This window comes from Dermochelys coriacea, chromosome 5 (assembly GCF_009764565.3).
Source record: "Dermochelys coriacea isolate rDerCor1 chromosome 5, rDerCor1.pri.v4, whole genome shotgun sequence".
NCBI lineage: Eukaryota > Metazoa > Chordata > Testudines > Dermochelyidae > Dermochelys > Dermochelys coriacea.
In genome coordinates this window covers 13,815,798-13,834,517 of record NC_050072.1, presented here as the reverse complement: position 1 = coordinate 13,834,517, position 18,720 = coordinate 13,815,798, and the positions used below count along the sequence as shown (strand labels likewise).

General features: G+C 42.7%; 1 protein-coding gene across 4 annotated transcripts in view; it reads left to right on the top strand.

Moving 5' to 3' along the window:
- The first annotated feature begins 1,366 nt into the window (after positions 1-1,366).
- The window catches only part of HDHD2 (haloacid dehalogenase like hydrolase domain containing 2), a 28,511-nt gene continuing 11,157 nt past the window's right edge, over positions 1,367-18,720 (top strand). Inside the window, exons 1-3 of one of the 4 annotated variants that reach the window (XM_043514352.1) lie at positions 1,367-1,483; positions 5,142-5,243; positions 17,831-18,039. In XM_043514352.1, coding sequence (XP_043370287.1) covers positions 5,143-5,243; positions 17,831-18,039 — 310 coding nt within the window. In that variant the 5' untranslated portion in view covers positions 1,367-1,483; position 5,142. Of the gene's footprint in view, positions 1,484-1,679; positions 1,699-2,184; positions 2,277-5,139; positions 5,244-17,830; positions 18,040-18,720 lie in introns of those variants that run through there. The other 3 variants (XM_043514353.1, XM_043514350.1, XM_043514351.1) reach the window with 3 other exon arrangements.

Sequence of the window (18,720 nt, the reverse complement as noted above, 5' to 3'; positions counted from 1 at the left end):
ACCCAATTTAAACTTCTGATGCTTATTCAAAAACCAAACCACCAGGGGAATTGCTAAACTAAATACTTTGTTGAAGAGAATGCTGAAACTGTGTGTTAGAGGAGTTCAGCTAGCCCTGAAAAATAACCATATGTAATATGGAACAGATTATTATAATGGGGACAGTGCTTAATTGTTCTCCATGTCCACTGAGGGTAGGACAAGAAGTAATCAGTTTAGTTTACAGCAAGGAAGAATTAGGTTAGATATTAGGAAAATCTAACTATACAGGTAATTAAGCACTGGAACAGGTTATATTGTGAAAGCTTTGTTATTGAAGGTTTTTAAGAACAGATTAGACAAACATACATCAGGCATGGTCTAGGTATACTTACCCTGTCTCAGTGTGGGGGACCAGACTCAATGACCTCTTGAAGTCCCTTCCAGCCCTACATTTCTATGATTAAAGTGTCCATGAAAATGGAGACTGCTATTTCCTGGGCAGACCCATTGAACATGTGAAAACACAACAATCAATAGACAAAAAGAAAAGGAGTACTTGTGGCACCTTAGAGACTAACAAATTTATTTGAGCATTAGCTTTCGTGAGCTACAGCTCACTTCATCGGATGCATTTGGTGGAAAATACAGTGGGGAAATTTATATACACACAATTTATATATATACATTTCCTCAACTGTATTTTCCACCGAATGCATCCGATGAAGTAAGCTGTAGCTCACGAAAGCTTATGCTCAAATAAATTTGTTAGTCTCTAAGGTGCCACAAGTCCTCCTTTTCTTTTTGCGAATACAGACTAACAGGGCTGCTACTCTGAAATCAACAGACAGCCAGGCATGATGGAACCTGCTGCTCATATGGGCTTCACCATCATATGAGAATGCTCCTGGGCTGGCACAGTAGCCCTGCAAGGTAGGGTCTGTTGTCTCTTCACAATGCTATATAAGAGTGCTCTAAGTGGTACAGCACGATCAGCTGTGACCTGTCATGTTTGCAGATTGCACCAACACCACCACATGAGATTGCCCTTAGCAATGCAGCCTGGCATGCTGTCCCGTCTGTGGATTGCACCGCCTCTGGTGATGCAGACCATGCAGGGACCCAGACCCTCCACAGGTTGCCCCCCACCTGAGACTGGCATTGGCCATGCAGCACGCCACCCTCGGAACCAGGCTGCACTCGGCCAGGAGGCACTTCTGTATTCCGGGACGCAAGGCTGTCTCTCAAAGTGCCTGTCTGTAATACCAAATTCCATCAGGGGAGGCTGCAATTTTTTAATGCAGAAATATCACTCACGGAGTCACAAAACTGCAAGTTGCGAAAATATCTCACATAGCTTTGGTCTTTGAAAAAACACAGGCGTTTGGGACGGGCAGCCGCTCAGAGCCCACGAGGACCCCATAGCGCAGGGACCGGTAGGTCCCGGGCACAGCACGGTTCGTTCTCCTCTCCCACTCCTGGGCGGGTGCTCGGCTGGAGTCAGGTGAGTTGGGCAGTTGTGTGAGAAGGGGGCTACAATGGGGATACCCTGAGAAACCTGCCCTCCCCCACTCCCGAGAATGGACCGGTCCAAGTCCCGCTGTCTCTACGGAGAAGGCGGGACCAACTGCATGAGAAAGGGTGAGGGGGAGAGAGAGAGAGAGAGCCCCAATCGCGTTCTCTGTGTGTCACCCCTCGCGGGAGAATGGACCCTCTGCGGTGAGAGGACGGTACCATTTCCATGGCGAGGAGGGGAGTCCCCAGTCCTCACTCTGCCACTTGTGACTTGGTGCATATGGGAGAGGCTGAGTCTCCATTGCTCTCCTGCCTTTCCTAGGGTCAGGGTGTCAGGCCTGAGAGCGGGGCACTGAGGGGGTGGGGTTTGTCAGTGCCCACCCTCTCGGGGGCGGGGCGTAGCCACAGGCCCCGCCCAGGCTCCCTAGGGGTGACCTTGTCTCCTTCCATATAGAGCTTGGTGTGAGGCTTGATTTCCCACAATGCATTGGTGAGCCCTGTTGGGGGCCCCTTGGTAACACACCCCATGAGAGCTGCCTCTTGGGCACAGACCCATAGCCTATCCAGCCTGTGACAGGTCCCGTAGTGGACAGTTATGGACTAACCTGCCCATAGCAGCACTTCCTTCCTCACCCCAGGTGGCTCGTGCCCTGGAGCATGAGGATTCACAACTCACTCCCTTTTCCTGGGGTTTATCTTCTGTAATGTAACCATTGTCCACACAAGTTGACCTATGTGATCAGTGGTGACCCCCTGCAATTCCAGGAGAGAAAGGACATGCGGTGGGTGAAATAAATGTAGCTTAGAGTTTATTGCACCATGTGGTGTTTTAATTACAGTACAAGATCATAGCTAGCATAATATACACTGGTATCAGAGGGGATTGTACTTTGCATAATCATTGCTGAAATATATGGGATAAAATAGCTCATGTCATGACATGATTCAGAACAATAGGCATCAAGTAAGGGAGATCTTTTCAAATAAGGGGTATGTATTCAAACTAATAATATATTGTTTTAATCATCTGCTTTATTTATGGCACTATACCATACATGTGTATCACAATGTACAATCCCTTGTATGATTATTACAAAATGTGGGCAGTAGAGCCCAGCTTACAGTATATTGATACACAATGTGGGATGTTAGGTAGTAAATAATGGAGAGTGGTCAGCCCAAAATGATGAATCAGCCTAGAACTGTAGCTGACTCTGTACGATATATTGAGTTCCTCATTGACAGTATGCTGCAGTGGTTGGTTGCATGTTTCATCCCCTCCTCTCTGAAATAAGATTGTCTTTAGAGAGGCAGAACATGAATAAGGTTCACAGGGTGGATACTGAAAAGGGAGAGGGAAGGATGTTTCTCTCTACCCTTCTATTACATTAAGCCACTTGCTGTATAACTAAGTGAGCATTGATGCCTGGATTTCAAAGTACCATAGGATTGACTGGATTTTGAATTTTATTCTTAAATCACTCCACTTTTCGGCTACATTGAAAGGAGTTCTGTATATAACCAAGTTTGTTAATTATGGGGAAAGCTTGCTCTCTGAGAACAGCCTGAGTAAATGGGCTGCATACAGAGGAGTCAATAGGTGTAGCGGTGAGGGGGTAAGGTATTCCCTCCCACCCATCAGGCCTAGGAGCTGCAGCATAGTCACTGTCTCAGCTGCTGCAGCTGTTCATACGTACACTACATGTTTGCTATGCCGGCATGAGGTTTGTCTGGTGAATTCATGTAAGCAGGACTGGCAGATCTGCTTTTCTGTCCCCCTTCACCCCTTAAAAAGGGGTTCTCAAACTGGGGGTTGGGACCCCTCAGGAGGTTATTATATGGGAGGGTCACGAGCTGTCAGCCTCCACCCCAAACCCTGCTTTGCATCCAGCATTTATAATGGTGTTTAAATATATTAAAAAGTGTTTTTAATGTATGGGGGGGTCACACTCAGAGTTTTGCTGTGTGAACGGGGTCACTAGTACAAAAGTCTAAGAACCACTGCCTTAAAAGCTCCTGTGCTAGGGTTGAAGGGCCTCATGGAAAACAACTCTGTGGCATTTAAGTAGTGTGAAGCCATGCTGGTTCCATTGCATTCAGGTACATCGGTGGCCTTAATTTGGGCCAGAAGATTTGACTCTTGGAGAAGATCTTGAATTACTCCCAGATGCCCTCTTTATAATGAAATTGCCAAATATCCCTCACTAGCTCTGCCAATATAGTCATTTATCAGCTTTTTATCATAGAAGTTCAGCCTTGACCTTCATAGTATCAGATTAATTTTTAAAATATGCTTAATCTTCCTTGATACCATCTACCAGTATGTGTTGTAGAATTTCCCTAGTACCTTAAAAAGAAAAGGAGTACTTGCGGCACCTTAGAGACTAACAAATTTATTAGTACCTTAGATATCAGGTTCGTGACTGATTTGATCTCAGTTAAACATAAATGGTCCTTCATATGAATTGATAACAATGTTCTGATAAAAGATTTAAAATCTGCTAAGGCAGGTACTCGTCACCCTGTTCAATACTGTGCCAAATTTCTTATGTACTGTGATCAAAACAGATCAACAGAAAATACTGATTAAAATCTAGACATGGCAATTAGGCAATTGGAGACAACTGGCTGAGCAAAGTTGTTCAGGGAGCAGCAGACACAGTTCAAAAGGGTATCAGAACTAGGGATATTTTAATGACTAGTACTAGTTTCTGCAAATGATTCTTCTTCCGCCACATGTGATTTGCTGACGGGCCTGTAAAACAGAATCCTTGTTCCTCCACCCTTCTATGTACCCCTGGAATGCTGCTTTCTATTTTAGGCCGAGTGTTCTGCACTTGTTTGTATGGCACAGAAGTGTTCTGATCTAAGATTGTTTGACTGTTGCCTCACAAAATGAGGGTCCTGACCCTGCTGGGTGCTAAGTACCCTCAGCTCTCATTGACTTCCAGATTGGCACGCTGCAAGCCTGTTTTTTGCCAGCTATCTTGAGACCCAGTCCTGTCAGGCTTCACTTGCTTTGTGGCTTGGCATGTTAGACAGGGTTTGGGACAAGGAATTAGGCAACCTAGATTCTGTTGTTGGCTCAATCACTGATTCACTGTCTGACCTTAGGCAAATCCCTTAGCCTGTTTGTGCCTGTATTTCTCCATCTGCAAAATGGGAATAATACGCCTTTTTGTAAAACAGTTTGAGCACTATAGAGTTGGAAGTGTTATATAATTGCTGAGTACTGTGTATTTTCATGTGAGTAATGTACTAAAGTTGGTGGGACTATTTAAATGAGCAAAGATTTGCAAGATGAGGCCTCCATCCAGCAATATCATACCTAAAAATCTCTATCCCTATGGTCTTAGTTGCTTAGAAAATTTTTAGTCGCTCAGATAAAAGCCCTTTACAAAAAAAAAAGCACCTGATTTCCATATATAGCGTCTTTGAGAAAATACCACCCCATCAATTATGTATTTTTTTTAAACACTGCTGTTTATTTCTCTATCTAAAGGGGCCCGTTTAATACTATGAGTAATGTTCTGAGGAATACCAGGCTTGGCACAAATGAGACTCTTAACAGAGTTCCTCATTTTTATCGTCCATTGTCTCCTAACCAGTTTTTTGTTTCATTTATTTTTTTTCCCTGGGGAATGAAAGATGGCAGCTCGGCGCGTGCTGAAAGCAGTCTTGGTGGATCTCAGTGGCACACTTCACATTGAGGACTCAGCTATGCCGGGCTCACAGGAAGCCCTTAAAAGGCAAGTTATCCCTCCCATGTTCCTCTGAAAGACAAAAATGCATGTAAGTGCTGTTTTTATACAGATACCTCATTAGCTGAATGGCTTTCCTGGAGCTTGTGCCTTATACTCCTGATGTACATAAGCAAATATACACATGTGGCTCTATTCCACTCTCAGTTACGTTGGGCTGACTCCATAGTAACTTCACTGAAGCCACTGGAGTTACAAGTGGTATAAATTTAGGGTAACTGGGGGAAGTTTTTGGCTCATAGGGTATTCTTTGTGGAGCCTACATTTAACTTGGCCTTTTTGCTTAGTTTTTGCTTCATTTTATTATCTCTCTTTTTTAAAAACTTGTTCCGTGGAGCCAAAAGCCCAACTTTTGAGCACATTAATTTGAGCACACAACCATGCTATGGAAATGTTCGATAATATAGCCCTTCTTTTCTGAGAATGTCAGAATGTTAATGAATCCTCCCAGCACTCCTGGTGGGTTGTGTCATTATCCCCAAGCACTCAGATGAGTGAGATATAAATACCCATTTGTAAAATTGCACTGTTCTTATAGCCATGTTGGTCATAGATTCATAGATACTAAGGTCAGAAGGGACCATTCTGATCATCTAGTCCGACCTCCTGCACAGCACAGGCCACAGAATCTCACCCACCCACTCCTATGAAAAACCTCACCCATGTCTGAGCTATTGAAGTCCTTAAATCATGGTTCAAAGACTTCAAGGAGCAGAGAAGCCTCCCTCAAGTCAACCATGCCCCATGCTACAGAGGAAGGTGAAAAAACTCCAGGGCCTCTCCAACCTGCCTTGGAGGAAAATTCCTTCCCGACCCCAAATATGGCGATCAGCTAAACCCTGAGCATATGGGCAAGATTGACCAGCCAGATACTACAGAAAATTCTTTCCTGGGTAATTCAGATCCCATCCATCTAATATCCCATCTCAGGGGATTTGGCCTATTTACCCTGAATATTTAAAGATCAATTACTTACCAAAATCCCATTATCCCATCATACCATCTCCCCCATAAACTTATCAAGTAGATCTTTTGCCCCCACTGCTTCCCTTGGAAGGTTATTCCAAAACTTCACTCCTCTGATGGTTAAAAACCTTCGTCTGATTTCAAGTCTAAACTTCCTGGTGGCCAGTTTATACCCATTTGTTCTTGTGTCCACATTGGTGCTGAGCTTAAATAATTCCTCTCCCTCTCCTGTATTTATCCCTCTGATATATTTATAGAGAGCAATCATATCTCCCCTCAACCTTCTTTTAGTTAGGCTAAACAAGCCAAGCTCCTTGAGTCTCCTTTTATAAGACAGGTTTTCCATTCCTCGGATCATCCTAGTAGCCGTTCTCTGTACCTGCTCCAGTTTGAATTCATCCTTTTTAAACATGGGAGACCAGAACTGCACACAGTATTCTAGGTGAGGTCTCACCAGTGCCTTGTATAACGGAACTAAAACCTCCTTATCCCTACTGGAAATGCCTCTCTTGATGTATCCCAAAACCGCATTAGCTTTTTTCACAGCCATATCACATTGGCAGCTCATAGTCATCCTATGATCAACCAATACTCCAAGGTCCTTCTCCTCTTCTGTTACTTCTAATTGATGCGTCCCCAACTTATAACTAAAATTCTTGTTATTAATCCCTAAATGCATAACCTTACACTTCTCACTATTAAATTTCATCCTATTACTATTACTCCAGTTTACAAGGTCATCCAGATCCTCCTGTATAATATCCCGATCCTTCTCCGAAATGGCAATACCTCCCAGCTTTGTATCATCTGCAAACTTTATTAGCACACTCCCACTTTTTGTGCCAAGTTCAGTAATAAAAAGATTAAATAAGATTGGTCCCAAAACCGATCCGTGAGGAACTCCACTGGTAACCTCCCTCCAACCTGACAGTTCGCCTTTCAGTAGGACCCGTTGCAGTCTCCCCTTTAACCAATTTCTTATACACCTTTTGATGTTCATATTGATCCCCGTCTTCTCCAATTTAACTAATAATTCCCCATGTGGCACGGTATCAAATGCCTTACTGAAATCTAGGTAAATTAGATCCACTGCATTTCCTTTATCTAAAAAATCTGTTACTTTTTCAAAAAAGGAGATTAGGTTGGTTTGACACGATTTACCTTTTGTAAAACCATGTTGTATTTTGTCCCATTTACCATTGACTTCAATGTCCTTAACTAATTTCTCCTTCAAAATTTTTTCCAGGACCTTGCATACTACAGATGTCAAACTAACTGGCCTGTGGTTACCCGGATCACTTTTTTTTCCTTTCTTAAAAATAGGAACTATATTAGCAATTCTCCAATCATTCGGTACTACTCCTGAGTTTACAGATTCATTAAAAATTCTTGCTAATGAGCTTGCAATTTCAGGTGCCAATTCCTTTAATATTCTTGGATGAAGATTATCTGGCCCCCCGATTTAGTCCCATTAAGCTGTTTCAGTTTTGCTTCTACCTCAGATATGGTAATATCTACCTCTATATCCTCATTCCCGTTTGTCATGCTACCATTATCCCCAAGATCCTCTTTAGCCTTATTAAAGACTGAGGCAAAGTATTTGTTTAGATATTGGGCCATGCCTAGATTATCTTTAACCTCCACTCCGTCCTAGGATATTAAAGAGACAAGATGGGTGAAGTAATATCTTTTATTGAACCAACTTCTGTTGATGAAAGAGACAAGCTTGTGAGTAACACAGAGCTCTTCTTCAGGTCTTTTATTCAGGTGTATGCTCTCTATTCCTACATTAATGACCTGAAGGTAGGAAAGGAACCCAGGGGTCTTGTTGCCATCTGCTAACTGCTAGAGAATGTTTCCTCCTGGAAAACAGATACTATAAAATATGGGAAGAAACCACCAAAGTTAAGAAAAGGATCAAATTGATGAAGAGATGACATCTTAAATGATGCAGAAGTAGTGACCGGAGTAGGGGCAAGACGTAAGGCCCTGATTCTGCAAGGACTTACACATATGCTTAACTTTATGCATAACTTTATGAATAGTCCCATTGTTTTCAGTAGGATTACTTTTAAAGTGTAAGGTTAAGCATGGGTCTTTGCAGGGTCAGGGCCTATATATGTAACTGTGGTTTCCGAATTAGACACTTGTAGTGCTAAACCATTAGTTGGAGGGAAAACTCACATAAGGATCAGGAAACGCCTGAGTTTCTTTCCACTAACACTGGTGGAGACAGTTGCCTCCTAAACTTGTAAAATGAAAAAGCAGTGAGAACCACTAAACCCCCTGAAATCCTGTGGCAACATGGGTCCTGGTTGGCCACTGCTCCATGCTGCACCTGTGCTCAGGGAAAACCTGTGGAAGATGATATCAAGGGGTCAGTATTATCTTCCATGGGGAAATCCCTATAGATTGGAATGGGGTGGGGGGTGCCATAGAGATCATCTAGGCTCCTCCCAAGTTCAGTGTACACCTCCAGATCTTCAATCCCTGAGAGGGAGAGTGTTGAAGGGGCTCGTGTGAGATAAGGAGATGGGGAGCTATTTTACCATACAGCCACTGCTTCTCTCCTACTTTCTGTACCATCTCCATCTGGTTTCTACTGGGATTTGCTCAGCCAGGTACTGTACTGGCCTGGGTCAGTGTGAGAAAGGGGGAGATGGGAGGGGAAGAAGATGTATTGAACCTATAAATCATATTCTAGCGCATGCCCTGCCTGTACCTGGGATAGCAGCCCTGTAAAGAAGGCCAGTCATTTTCACTGCAAAGAACAGCCAGATTTTTTTACTTGGAGACTTAAAGAAATATCCCCAGGTAATTTCTCTTCCCAAAAGAAGCTGTAGCAATTGGAATGTGGCTCATTCTGTGAACAAGTGAGTAGATTCTGCTTGCCAGGATTACATCTTAGCACTGCAGGTGACATAGCAAAAACTCAATTTCAGCTTCAGCAGTAACTGTTGGACAAAACGGTGACCTCTCTAGCAGCCTATCACTGAATAAAATGTCGGCACATCCTTTGAGATGAAATGGATCAGCAGCAGGCACCAGCAGATCTCCAGCATTGACAAACTTTGTTCTTGTTTTCACTGTGCTATACTGATGCCAGTGTTTTTCTGTAGCAACAAATGCATGAAGGGATGGTGGGGGAGTAATTAAAAGAAAAATAAAGGAAACCCCATTAAAGTTGTCTCTTGGAATTATGTGATCGTTCAGGAGCATGCACAGCCCTAACTCTGTGGTGATTGGTGTTTTTCAATTGGGGAAAAAAGGCAGCAGAAGCTAACATAAAACTGCCAAATAGATAACACAGCTTCACCTAGCATGTATGGTGATGCACAATGCTCCAGCTGCCGTGAAATTTGCTAGATATGTTGAATTCAATATAGTAATTTAGCAACAAGGTGGTAAATGTTTTTAGTTAGGACTGCTGTCATGTAGCTGATCCAAAATAAAGACTTTAAGTTTAAATAAAAGGGTTTTGAAGAACCTAAATACAGCGTGATCAGATGCAACCTTATACAAGTTATTCTTTTGTAGCTGCAAGGAGACTGATTATTACGCAGAACAGGGGAAGGGGGGAGGCGCAGACCAAGCGAAAGAGTGAGTTTCTCCATCCACAACTGATAGAAGAAGTTTGCCCATGGTTCCTTTCCAGTCCTCCTTCAGAAGTGAGGTGACCCCTGGTCCTTCGTTATAAAATAAGCCATTCAAGGTGGCAGTTGACGGAGAATGACTCCAGATTTGCTCTCTGTTACAGGTGTAAATCCAGACTCCCCGAGGTTACTCTGGATTTACACTGGTATAAGTGAGACCAGAATGTAGAGCTCCTTGGTCAGGGAGCGGATCTCCTTACCGACAATCTGCTTGGCTGCATAATTCAATGACAGAGATGCTCCCAATAGAAAGCGAATCTGTTAACCCGTGCAAAGCCCACTCTGTAGTCCTTCCAGCCCATTAGCGAGCCACGTCTGGAGCATGAGCGAGGCCTGTCTGGAGAGTGAATAGTTCTTTTCAATGCAAATCCACAGCCGCCACGTTGCATTGCATCCTGCACGAATCACCATCGGTTCTTTTCACGAGGCTTTCCACAGGCAACTCTGGAATATGGCTAAAAGGCTCCGCGCGGTTAATAGGACGCCTCGCCATGCTTCTTAAATAGGCGTTATTGGGCAGTTCTCCTCTCACATATGCCAGTTTTATCCTGGTGTTACTCCGCTGATTTAAGAGCCATTTCTTCTAATTTGTATGTTGGTGTAAATTACGAAGTGAATCCGCACCTCCATACTTAAATAGGGAAAACTTCCAGGGATTTCAGAACCAGTTGCTCCTGCACTAGCATTACCCGATGGGCCCTAAAGTGTTACCCAAGGGCTCCGGAGAAGCTATTACAATCTACCGAGCAAAACAAAAAAACGTTTAAAAATCTTCTTTAAAAATATAAGACGCTAAATACAAACACTGGCTAAGGCTCTTTTGGAATTAGACTCTTTTAAATATGTATTTCCTGATGTATTACTTAGCTCATGAGGGATGTTTGCTGATTATAGGTGTTACCAATCTGAAGAGCATAGTAGCTGAGAGGATAAGAATCTTAGCTGGTCCACGAGGGAGCTATTTGAAGAGTTTGTGCAGGGGAACCAGGTATAACTGTTGTCTCACATTGCCTATTAAGTAACTCTCTCTCCACTGGAGATATTGTATGTGATCCATCCGAGGTGACAAGCTCGGTTCCTGTCTTGTTAGAACGTGCTACGTTTGTTCAGTCCTGAAGGCCACCCGTCTAATGAAAGCTGAGAATCAGAGAGAGCAATATTGTAAAACAGTAACAATGTCATATGAAACAAAGGCAGAATTAGAATTGTATTATGATCTTTCAAATCAGAGATAAATATGACCTGCAACTTATTAAATATAGAAGGCAAGGTTGAGGTGGTCGGAGAAGGACCATTTTAAGCAACTGATGTAGGGTTTGATTAGCCCAGTCACTACCCAGTGCTTTCTTGGGAGAGAGGATGGTGGTTTTTAAAAAAAAAATGAGGTAAAAAAACCCCAGGTGTTTTGCCCATAGGAGTTTTTGTTGTTTGGTTTGATAGGATTCATTCTAACACCTTATTTTAACTATTATTTGCTTTGAAAATATTCTTAACTGATGCAATTAAAGAACTGACTATTCTCCTAACCTGAAATCTTAGAATGTATGCGTTTTTAAAGCACTGACGTTTGAAAAGATGGCATTATCAACCTTTTGAAGATAGAGGAAATGTCCCGATAGTATCCAGAGAGAGTGGAAGTAATCAATTCAATATTTTCTGCTGATGGGGTGGTAATTGGGTGGCTTCCTTGAAACTTTGTTGAATTCTTAAACCACTTCTCTGTAACTTTATAATCACTTAAATCTACCTTTATAGTTAATAAATCTGTTTGTTTATTCTACCTGAAGCAGTGCACTTGGTTTGCAGTGTGTCAGAAACTCCCCTTGGGAGATCAAGCCCGGTACATATCAATTTCTTTGTTAAATTGACAAACTTTTATATCAGCTTGCAGCATCCAGTAAGCATGGATGTTGGACACTACAAGATGGAGGTTCCTAGGATTGTTTCTGGGACCGGAGATATTGGCTAGTGTCATTTGCTTTCAAGTATCTGAGAACAGTTTACATGCCAGAGGCTGTGCGTGAACAGCCCAGGAGTGGGGGTTCTCACAGTAGAGCAAGGTAGAACTGGCTCCCAGAGTCAAGGATTGAAGAGGCCTAGCAGATCACCGGTCCAGATAACACCAGAGGGAAATGTCACACCACCCTTAAAGATCTTTTCAGGTTCTGTTGTCCTTGTTCAGAAATCCATGCACAGACACTTTCAAAGTAACTATATACCTAAGTACCTGCTCACATGCAGCTGTGATTAATACTTCCATTATAAAAAGCACATTGTTATCTTATCTCAGTACCAACAGGGTTCAATCAGCAAAGGATTTATAATCTGTGGGAGTTTTGCATGAACAAGGTCTGGGTAAGGACTGCTGGATATGACCCAATTAATGGTCCTTTCTTCACAGGCAGGAAGTTAAAAGGCTGCTGGGATTTTTGTACAAGTCAGTGATCAAAATCCACTGGAGCTTATCACTTTTCAAGAAATTACCGCTGGGTCTTTCCAATTTTCCAGTTTCCTAATGATCGTCAATTTCTCAATTCAAAATGAGAGCAGGTATCCCAGGAATCCAGATAGCAAGATGCTGGGAAAGCCCAGAGAAGAGTGGGAGCTGCTGTTGAGATTGCACAACCTCTGTTTTACTAAACATTAAAAATTTTACACAAGCAAACAATACATTAAATAAATGTAAAAATAAATAAAAATACTAAATTAATTTGAAGCTAACAAACCATATATGAAGGACTCAGATTCCACATTTCTTTTAATATCTAGTTTGTTCTCACATTTTATTCATGTGCTTTGTTATACTGCCAAGTGGTCCCCTTTGCTGTTTTTATAATTTTCTTTTGGTGGCTCATACTTGAAACATGGCTCAGGATTTGCCAGCTTCACTTGGATAATAGAGGACAGTGTCCCGTCTAGTCCAAGGTTTGTCTGAATGCTGTCTTACTCTTTCGAACAAGACTGAAACTTTTCTTCTCTTGCATTTGAGTGGGGGTAAAACTAAGACAAGTCTGACAACCCTGGACAGTAATGGGAACTTTGAGAAGACCACTAGGGCTTTTGACATTGCTAAGAGATGCGCACACAGTGTCCATCCTGTATTGCACAGAAGTTTTATTTATATCCATTTGTAGTGCTGCCTCATCCCATACACACTGAGGGATAGCTGATTTCTGAATCAACTGGTAATCAACTCCTCTTGCAGATTCTCTGTTTCAGTTGGATAGAGAGATTGAACATGTGCTGATATCTGCCATCAAAGTACTCAGTCTGTTCAAAAGTGCAGTATTCTCTAATATCAAAGATCACAAAACCTGCCCTCTTTAACATTTCATCATTCGAAGGTAGCTTCTCACATGCATACTTGGCTACTCTGGTACAGAATGCTCTGGCTGCACCAAAGAGCTTCCATTTTGCAAGAGGACTAATATCCTCTTGCTCTTCCAACTTCTGTACAACCTGTTTCGTGACCAAACCTACAAGTGCTGTTTGCTGTCTCTTTCAGTGCCTGAGGTAAAAATATTTTGAATCTTTATATATTTACTCAAAATGAGTGAGGTAAGCTTTGGAAGGTATGTGAGAGTGAGATAGCATGCTAACGAGTGAACCTCACACCCAATAAGTGAGACTTGGCATATCCAGTTATAAGAGCATTGCTTTCCGAAGTAGAATCAAACAGTTGGAGCTACTCCTTGACTGAATACCACTATATTACTATAATCTTCTGTAACTTTTACTTTACTGTGTTCATCCATGTAGTTTTGTTTTATTTATGCCTCTCATAAATATAAAGGGAAGGGTAACCACTTTTCTGTATATAGTGCTATAAAATCCCTCTGGCCAGAGACAAAACCCTTTCACCTGTAAAGGGTTAAGAAGCTAGGATAACCTCGCTGGCACCTGACCCAAAATGACGAATGAGGGGACAAGATACTTTCAAATCTGGAGGTGGCGGGGGGACAAAGGGTTTCTCGGTCTGTGGGATGCTTTTGCCGGGAACAGATCAGGAATGCAGCCTTACAACTCTTGTTAAGTTAGTCAGTAATCTAGCTAGAAATGTGTTAGATTTCCTTTTCTTTAATGACTGGTAAAATAAGCTGTGCTGCATGAAATGTGTATTCCTGTTTGTGTGTCTTTTTGTAACTTTTAAGGTTTTGCTTAGAGGGATTCTCTGAGTTTTGAATCTGATTGCTCTGTAAGATATTTACCATCCTGACTTTACAGAGGTGATTCTTTTACCTTTTCTTTAATTAAAATTCTTCTTTTAAGAACCTGATTGATTTTTCATTGTTCTTAAGGTCCAAGGGTTTGGGTCTGTGTTCACCTGTACAAATTGGTGAGGATTCTTATAAAGCCTTTCCCAGGAAAGGAGGTGTAGGGCTTGGGGGGATATTTTGGGGGAAGACATCTCCAAGTGGGCTCTTTCCCTGTTCTTTGTTTAAGACATTTGGTGGTGGCAGCATAGTGTTCAAGGACAAGGCAAAGTTTGTACCTTGGGGAAGTTTTTAACCTAAGCTGGTAAGAATAAGCTTAGGGGTTCTTTCATGCAGGTCCCCACATCTGTATCCTATGGCTTGACAATGCCATAATGTGTTTTCCCATGATGTTGGTTGATTGTTTGATTTGTTTGGTGATATGTTATGAGAGTGTTCTGTTCCAACGCTGCTAGTCTATGGCTAAGAAAATGTTTCAATAATAATATTATACTTAGCATTTTCTGCACTCTGTGTTTTTCATCTCCAGCACTGATGCAAATCAAGTCTTACATTGACTTTTGCTTAGATACACTAGGAATTTGCACTGGTGGCTGTAACCAACACAACTCCCCTGTGCCATCCAGGGGAAAGAATTGCCCTCCCCACTATATTGCTCCAAATTCTGTGTTTTGTTTTTAATTTCAAACTTCTCAATAAAATTTTAATTTAGGGCTGGGCAGATACCGCAAAAACAAAATTTCAAACACTGTTTTGAATGAATTAAAACCATGAATTCAGTTCAGTGGTATTTGAGAGCCATTTTTTTCATTTCCTCCAAATGTTCATACGATTGAATTTTTGTTCATAAGGATATTTGCAGATGAAACCATGTTTCCAAATGGTCATGTGAGTACTTTCACTGGAAGTGTTGACAGGAGCTGTGGACACTCAGCACCTTGCAGGAGTTGTTAAGCATCTGACAAGACTGGGCTCCTTTTTGTGCAGGTTGAGTGGGTAGGAGATAAAACATCTTTCATATAGGGCCTGATTCAAAGCCCACTGAAGGCAGTGAAGAGACTCTGATTGACTTTGGTGGCTTTAGTTTGGACCCATAAATAGAATCCCAAAATGTTTCCATTCAGCAAGAGAAGGTGGGTGAGGTAATATCTTTTACTGGATCAACTTTTGTTGGTGAGAGAGACAAACTTTCAAGCAACACAGCTCTTCTTCCTGTCTTCACTTTCAGTACATTTCCCAGACCTGAACATTTGTTTCTAAGTCCATGAGTAAAATTTTCAAATGTGCCTGAGTAATTTAGGAGCCTATGTCAAATTTTCAAAAGTGACTTAGAGCCAGATTTCCAAAGGTATTCAGGTGCCCAAAGATGCAGATAGGCACCTACTGGGATTTTCAAAATCACCTATGCAGGTTATGTGCCTAACACCCATTGAAATCTATAGGAATATCTATTCTGCTTAGCCACTTTTGAAAATCCCACTAGGCACCTACCTGCATCTTTAGGCACCTACATACGGTTAGAAAACTGGCCCTTAGTCACTTCTGAAAATTGGATATAGACCCTTTTTTTGAGGGGGGGATGGGGACCACAGAAGCAAATGCTAATGCAGCAGTAACTTGAGCCAGGATGGGTGGGGTAGTGTGAGAACTATGCCAAGGTTCCTTTCTCATGCATATGTTGCCCCCTCCTTCCCCCAGTGCACAGACTCCCCGGTCCAGAACTGCAGCTTTAGATTCTGTAAGTTTGGAGGGGGAAGGGGCACATATTGCGGAGCTGGCACTTCCCTCTTCTTCATCCCCTGGTCCAATCTGCTGGGTTCTGCTCCCCTCTACTCTTGGTAACGTTGGCTCATAGAAATTTTTTTTTATTAAGTTAAATAAAATGTGAACTGAAAATATTTCTCTTATTTGGGTTTTTAATGTTTCCTTGTATTGTTTGCAGCCCAGATGCTGTCAAGCTTTCTGGAGTGTCTCACAACTGTGAGTGCCAACCTCAGAGCAGACTGTTAAAAAGTAGGGCACAAACCCCAAATTTGGTTCTGAGTTCTCTGCTTAGATTTCTCCCACCAAGTATCAAGTGTGAACTCCTGTAGCACTATAACACCTAACCATGGAATCACAGACAGTCCCTGTTGCCATTCTGAGCTACGTTGCCACCTAGGCAAGCGTGCCTCTGTGTTAGATGGTCACTTCCAGTCCCAAAGGAGTAGTCACTTATCCCAGGTCAGTTGTACCTCAGATCTCAAACCAAAGGCAATGCTTGTAGCCAATCCTATAATAAAGTAACTGAAGATGTATTAACTAAGAAAAAGAAATGAGTTATTTACAACGTTAAAGCAGGTAAACATGCACACACTACTCCTGGGGAAATTCTGCGCCAAAAAATTAAAAATTCTGCACAATATTTTAAAATTCTGCATATTTTATTTGTCAAAATAACACACTATAATTATGCCAGTTTCAGTTATTTTGATAATTTATTTCAAAATACCTGTCGGCAAGTATGTCTGCAACAATACAGACCAAAAAAGAAGATTCAGGAAATTATTTTTTTGATAAATAGATTCCTTACTAGGCATATTCATACAGAATTTTGAGTAATAATTCATTTAAACTACAATACAGAAATTTATTTCCTGAATCCCTCAAAAGACGTGCAAAGGTTTGGGGGAGTTAGGCATAATGGAGCAGCTGAGGGAGAGGGAAGTAATTGCTGGGAAGAAGACTGGCTGTGAACTTGGAGGGTTGTTGAGTGTGGGTGGGAAAAGTATGGAGCATGTTTTTTGGAAGAGGGAATGTTAGGCAGTCGGGGAGCCCCCCCTCATGCAGACCCTGGCTGACTCCTAGCCTCTCTCAGTCAGGCACATCTGCCCCTGTTCCCCGTGTGTCCCTGCACCCCTATGTTTCCTTGCACCCCCACTCAGCCACCTTCCCTCCCCCTGCTCCTGTCCCCATGTATCCGTGGACCTCTGTGTGCACCCCCACTCAGCTCCCTCTCCCTCCTGACCCCATGTGGCCTTGCCCCCCCAGCCACCCCATCACCCATACCTATGTGGCCGGGCACCCCTACTCAGCCACCCTCTCCCTACGTTCCCATGTGTCCCTGCCCCCTCACTCAGCCACCCCTGCTCCCCTATCCCTATGTGTCTCTGCACCCCTCCCCCGTCCCCATGTGTCCCTGCACCCCCACTCCCATTCAGTTTCTGTCCTAGTCTTCCCCCCGAATAGCTCTTCTGAATCCCAGTCTGACCCCCCAGCAGCCCCATGTGCCCCATGCTGTCAGTCACGTGCACCCCCCCCCCCGGCCCCACTTGTCTGCCACCGTCACAGATGCAATACTCTGGCCATGTGTAATGTTCCACTTTAGTGGCTGCTCCACATAGAGCATACTGTTGCTACTGGCACATTACTCCTTTAGCTCCAGTGGAAGAGGTTCTCTTCCTACTGAGGATCCTGACTGCTTTTGATTGACAATAGGCCTTAAGTCTGATTATTGACCCAATTGATTGAAAATCAAAAAAATAAACAAGCTAAATGGTCAGGAGTTCATCAGCTGTTTACAGTTCTTTTTGGCATCTGTAATCTAAGGTGCAGCAAGGGAAGAGGATTGTCTTTTCAGAGGTTGCTTATATACCGAGTGTCCCTTTAAAACAGAAAGAAAATGAGTGAAAGTCGCATTAAAAATGTATGTTGTATGTAGCAAAATTCTCTAGTCAACTCAGATTTGCTTTCCCTGGATTAGATTACGCAATGCTCCAGTTACCATTAGATTTGTGACCAACACAACCAAAGAGAGCAAGAGAGATCTTCTGGAGAGGCTGAAGACACTGGAATTTGACATTGCAGAAGATGAGATCTTCACATCGCTGACTGCAGCCAGAAACCTCCTGGAGCAAAAGCAGGTCCGGCCCCTGCTCCTGGTGGACGACAATGCTTTGCAAGATTTCAGAGGTAAGGTGGTGATCAGCTGAACTTAGAAGCAGCATTGGTGAGCCTTATTGAAATAGTATTAGCTGATGGAACTTTTACAATCATGTGTCCCATGTAAATAGGTGAGATCCCATCCCTGTCACTTAAAATGTGAAGCTGAGATTCTCAGTCATTAAAAAGCCCCTAGCACTTATCAGAGGAGTACTTAACTCCATTGTTAATTTGACCACCTGTCTATTTGGGTAAATGCATTCCGCCTACTTAAACTCATCTATAGATTGTTGTATCCCATTGATTTGCTTCTTGTTCTGTAGTGTTGCTGAGCCCTTAAAACAGTTGTTGTGTCCCCTCCGGAGTGCCCATTCCTTCTCGATTCAGATACATGACCATCTTTGCCCAATGCTGTAAATTGACTGAACGGTACTTTCATGTGTCATTTGTGTCTGTTCACCTTGAGATGTCATCAGCCTCCACTACCAGAGGCAGACTACTGTGGGTTTTTGTTTCAGAGTTCTCAAGGATTGGGAACAGTGTAGGATATAAGGGGTGGTAGTGGGAGAGGTGGTATGGTAAGTCCTACAAAGGGTGAAGGGCTGCTGTGCAATGTTCCCTTGCACAAATTCAGAACCAAGATTGGACCTTTGGTCCCTATTGCATCCCACTGTCTTCTGCCAAAAGGACAGGTGTGACCATATAGGTTCT